We start from the raw sequence: 5,742 nt of genomic DNA, 5'->3' as shown, positions 1-5,742 counted from the left end.
TTGGTTTAACTGCTTTAATCGAATGGTTGAGTGACTCCTTTCAGTTCTTGGTGGTGTAGGTCAACTGCAAAATAATACAAAAAGTCAAATGTTGATTGAGTCAAATAATCCTAACAAATGATTATGATACTTTCTATTTAATGTTTCTTTTAGTGTGTCATATTGGTTTTGCTTCCTTTGTGTCTTCTTAGTGTTACTATGGATATATATCAACTAATCAAAACATAAAGAAGGTATTTTTTTTTAGTATAAGACAAAATGACATTTGGTGTTGGTTACATGGTCTTTTCTGAACAAAACTTTTGGTTATGATTCATAAAATTGAGAAGAAGATGAATAAACATGACTAAATAGTACTATATTTATGGAATTTGTGATTTTAATATTTCTAAAAGTAGTTTTATGTATGTAAACTTTTATAATATATAAATCTAGCAACTTAATTTTTTTATAAAAACTAAACTAAACTAAACACTTTACTTGCCAATTATCCATATAAAAACTCGTATTATTATTATTACTACTACTATTATTATTATTATTAAGATATAAAATATTGAATGTCTAACTTTTTATATAAATGGATTGATAAATACGAAACACCAAATTCACTTAAATTCCTTCGAACTCGAGATTAAAAATGTTAGATATTGCATACCGCGTTGCGATTAGATGGTCACTTTAGCAAGGTTGGACAATTTTAGAGTCTCGACCACTAGTCATTTGAAATAAATGGTATGACATTCTATACTTATCCAGAAAACATCAACATTTTAGAAACATAACAGTGATTTTGTCAGTGATTCGGTGATCCCTAGCCCAAATAGTTGATGTGAGAGACCCAAACACTCCGGTTCAAAAAAGGGAGGTCTTAGGTTCAAGTCCTACCTGTGACAAAAAAATAGATGAATTCAAGGTTGGGCTAAGCAGTTTTTTCACCTATGATGGGTTTCCTCCTGAATGTGAAATACAGATTATTTGGTGAATTAGTCAGCCGCTAATCTAAATGGTAGTTCAAAAAAAATCTAGAAGCATAGGAGATTGCGACCCAGAACTAGAAATGACAAAAGGTTAAAACCAACCTTTAATATGAATTAAAGTAATCCACGTTGACGTACAAATCACTTTTTTGTCTTTCTTTTTTTTACAGCATTCATGAGAAGAAAGAGGATACTCAAGTCTGTTTTTCTGACAGCTTTGTGTTCTTAGCTGGTGCGAACCAGGACCGGCCATAGCGTCGATTCAGTTTGATAGGTCATGGCAGTTTAATTATGGACTGACCGGTTTTGGTGGTTGCATACAAACCGGGTTAAATATTTTCAGGTTTATACAGCTGACAAGATATTAACTCCAGATCTTACATAGAGAGCCTTTTGACAACTTATATACAAAGATATTGATGGTCAGAAAGACGAGGGGCGAAACTACTTTAAAAACATATATTTTCAGCATCCGTAAAACAGCCGCTCTTTTGGGTGTTTAATATCACCATAATCAAATACTCATACGCCAGCTGAAATCCCTATCTACTTAAAATACAACCGAAGCTAAACCAAGATAGATCCTATAATTCAAAACTTATATAATCTTCAAAAGCATAAGCCAAAAATAAACAGCAGGCATGCACTAACTTTTCATCAACTCTACAACACTAAACTTAAGCGGTTTCTCGAACCTTTGGGTTTGGGGAGCCAATTACAAGACCGGGCGCCTTTGCTGGATGACCTTTAGCCCCACCACCAGTTTGTCCACCCGAACTCTTTACATTTGGCGTTTCAGCAGCAGTAATTGACTTCTTTATCTACAATTATTTTACAACCAACTAATGTGTTAGTTTTAGTTATGATTAAGAAACAATAAAAGTCACATAAAAAGTGCATACCGCAGCCAAACGCTCTCGGTGAGCATCATTTCCAAACTGAAACCAAATATCAATGTCAAACTTAAAAGTTAATGAAAAGTCCTTTTAGATTAAAATAGAAATGCAGATATATAAACAGCCTTACCGGTTTCTTGTAGCACTTAATTTCATCACCACTGAACCCAGGAAGACTCATGTTCCAGTTTTTTTCTGAATTATTGTCAATATCACATATCTAAATGGAAAAAAAAAACTAGAATATTTGATTAAGTTCTGAAATAATTCTAACCCAGGTGAAGAAGAATGTCCTTTGACTCCAGTGTATTTGACTTACGATGCTTGGCTAAAGAACACGCAAACGTTGTAACCTTGAAGAAACAATATTGAAATTTTAGTTACAATAAACTAATTGCACGGATAGTCCCTGTGATGTGCACTGATTTTGGTTTTTGTTCTGAAAAAATACACCTTCAGTTCATTAGTTTGCAGATTTGTAACAAAGATGGCCCCTAATATAGATGGAGGTTAAGTTTGACTGTTACGTGGTTGTAAGCTGACCAAAATACCCCTAAAGATAGGGGTATTTTTGTCATTTGTTCAAATTTAACAAACTAAATAACCTCCATCCATTTTAGAAACCCTTTTTTGTCACAATTCGCAGACTAAAGGATTAAAGGTGTAATTTTCAAAACGAAAACCAAAATCATCCATAGAGGCTATCCATGCAATTAATTCTAAAGTAATAAAATAAATTGCAGATGTTTAATCTTTTCTCTACATGTAAGACAAATTGAACTCACAGATTCAACGAAATCATCAGCAATATCAACAAGAATGTCTTCCACTTCAGGATCTAACCGTTCAGCTGGATCAATCTGTTTGTAACAACCAGTCAAATAAATGATCAACAGCTTTGAAGTCAACACAAGAAAACGGTTACCTGAGAAACTATCTCTTGGATGCTTCTTTTGCTTATAATCCTGGTACAAGGCTCGGTGGGCTCCACAGCAGGTGGCGGCTTGTTAAACGCAGGTGGTGGTGCGACCGGACTAGATTGACCGATACCAGGAGCAAACGGTCTTTGGTTGCCCAACCCACGGTTCCTAGCCATCTGTTGCTGATGGGCCAGAGTTTGTGGGACCCTTGATGGTGGTAACGAGTAATGCTGATCTTGTGGCTGCTGTGACAATGAAGACGGTTGCGACTGCAAAGATGAAGATGTTTGAGGCTGTTGTGTAGATGCTGACATGGCGGTTTGTTGCTGAGGTGGTAAGTGGGACCTCTGCTGCAATGTTTGAGGGTTCATTTGGGGTCTAAATGATGCAGGTGGGAGAGGTGGTTTCCCTTGTGTTCCAGATGATAACCATGGCTGGTTATGAGACTGTGTGTTTTGTGGTGTGTTGTTAGGTGTCGGTGACACTGATGATCCTACTGGCGGGTGTCTTAAATGGCTGTGATCTTGAAAATTCTATATATTTTTGTCACATGAAAAACCACATTTAAATCCTACTTATCATGAATATATTTAATATGAAATTATGATACAAAACTCATAGTTAATATATTTATAATATGAAATTATGATACAAAACTCATAGTTATGATATTTAATATGAAATTATGAGACGAAACTCGAAGGCACTGACTTGTGTGGTTGGTGATTGATTATTAGCACTTGTTTGTGGTCTAAGAGAAGGTGGCATAGGTCTCTGTGGATGTGGCGCAGGGACTCCGGTTGGCCTCAAAGAAGAACCGGAACCAAGAGACCCCATCATTCCTACACCCTGCATTCCAGATATAGATGGCCTCACCTATACAATTGAAATATAAAATCAACAAATTTACACTGTGAGCATAAGTAATCACTAACACAAGTATCAATACCAGGTAAGGGTGAGCAATAACCGAGCCGTACATTAAACCAAACCAAAAATCAACAAAATCGAACCGAAACTGACGGGCAATCGAATAGCCAAAACCCAAGGTAACTGAAAATCTGTTATTGGTTTTTTTGTACCCTTGGTTAACCGAATATAACCGAACTGAACCATTCACATATTCATATAATTCTAGGTTTTATACCTCCGTTGCATGCACTTCTAAGCAAAAATTTTAGCCCAAGTCTAGTTATTAACTGAAATCAACCAAACCAAAAACCAACAAACAAGTGAATAAACCGAACCAGTAACTAATATCGAACCAAAAACTGACAAAGCCGAACAAAATTAACCTAAAATCGAATTAACGGAAAATCAGTTATCGATTTTTTTGAACCCTTGGTTGAACGAACCAAGCAACTCATATTTTCATATATTTCGAGCTTTTAAACCTTCATTGTATGTATTTCATGTTTTATACCTCCATTTAGTTTTCAAACGAACCAAACCAAAACAAAGTATCCGAATAAACCTAACTAGGGCTGCAATCAAACTGAACGAACACGAACAAGGCCTTGTTCATGTTCGTTCATTGAGGAGATAATGTGTTCATGAACACTTACCGTACAAGATTTTATGTCCGTGTTCGTTCATTAAGAAAATGAACGTGTTCGCGAACACAAACAAACACAAATAAAATTGGCGGACGAACGTTCATGAATACATTACCGAGCGTTCACGAGCAAAACCGGCCTGTGTTAATATCCGTTCGTCTAACTAATCGAACGAAATTTCTTGTTCATGTTAGTTCATTTATTAAACGAACATAAATAAACAAAATTCCCACCGAATGATTCACACACTGAATATTTGGTTCATTTACAGCCGTAAACCTAACTAATAACCGAACCGAACCGTGCACACCCCTAATTTGATACTAATCGAAAAAGCAAATAATTAGGGGAAACCTGAGGAGTGGTGGTACTGGGTACAGAATCAGGCGGATTAGCATTCCCACCGCGCCCGAACTGCGACCCGAACGAAGGCGGGGTCAACGACGAAAACGAGGTGGGCGGCTGGGGACCGAGGGCCATTCCGCCTCTCTGGGCGGGTGAAATTGAAGAGGAGGAGGCGGTGGAGTGATTGGTCATGGAATTGAAGTGGGAGAATGGAGGGTATGGGCGGTTGAATGGGGTTCTGGAGAGTGGGTTTAAGGGTTGTGGTGGTAATGGTAGTAGTTGGGATGTTGGGTGTTTAGGGTTTTGGGGTTGTGGTGGGAGAGAGAGTGAGGGTGAGGGTGAGGGTGAGGTGGTGGTTGGTGGTGGTTCGGGTGAGGGTGAGGGGGTGGTGGGAGGTGGAGTTGTGGTGGTTGGTGGTTCGGAAGATGTGGGTGGGGGTTGCTCCATTGTGGTGAGGCTGGTGGTGTTTTTGATTTTTTTGATTCGGGTTTGTTTATGCTGTAAAAAGATTTTACCAGTTACTTTTATTTTAATATTTTTATAATAACACATTTTTTCAACCAATTTAAATACTTAAAGAAGTCAAAAGTTAGTATATTTTTGAAGCAAAGCTCTAAGTAAATAGAGAACTATTTACATGGGCTAATGCTACTAGGTATATTAGTCGGGTCTTGGATGTTAGTAGTATGCTCAACCAAAACACAAAACAAGATGCGGGAGCATTGAAGACTTACCTTTTATTTAATTTTCTAAATTATATCTTTAATTTTATGATTATCTTTATATCTACTTTGAATTTTGAAGTCTTTGAATTCCTAGTACGTAGGATCAAACCTGGGAGACTTATGTTTTCTGGTTTAGATGTTTTTTTTTTGTATTTGGAAGATTTGATTGAATATTAAATTAAAAAACATCGTTTTTGGAACCTATAGTTCAGTTTATCGGTCTTTGATTAGCTAAAATGTCATAAGCCATTTGAGTGATGCTTTCGTTCCAACATCAACACATATAATTGAATGTATCATTTACTCAAAACTTGAACACA

At 36.7% G+C, this 5,742-nt stretch overlaps 1 protein-coding gene across 1 annotated transcript; it reads right to left on the bottom strand.

Moving 5' to 3' along the window:
- Positions 1-1,421: 1,421 nt before the first annotated feature.
- On the bottom strand, positions 1,422-5,144 carry LOC143574336 (transcription initiation factor TFIID subunit 12-like). Its single transcript, XM_077058988.1, has 8 exons — positions 4,707-5,144; positions 3,508-3,672; positions 2,802-3,329; positions 2,662-2,736; positions 2,151-2,229; positions 2,007-2,071; positions 1,883-1,918; positions 1,422-1,801 (listed from the first exon to the last, which is right to left on the bottom strand). The coding sequence occupies exons 1-8, from the start codon at positions 5,142-5,144 to the stop codon at positions 1,658-1,660; spliced, it is 1,530 nt and encodes a 509-aa protein (XP_076915103.1). The 3' UTR covers positions 1,422-1,657.
- Between the last annotated feature and the right edge of the window lie 598 nt (positions 5,145-5,742).

The sequence above is a fragment of the Bidens hawaiensis genome, unplaced genomic scaffold, assembly GCF_021521415.1.
Source record: "Bidens hawaiensis isolate Kalapana, Puna unplaced genomic scaffold, B.hawaiensis_p1.1 tig00001412_1, whole genome shotgun sequence".
Classification (NCBI taxonomy): Eukaryota; Viridiplantae; Streptophyta; class Magnoliopsida; order Asterales; family Asteraceae; genus Bidens; species Bidens hawaiensis.
Note: the sequence above shows the minus strand (reverse complement) of the source record. Positions and strands in the feature narration are given on the sequence as shown.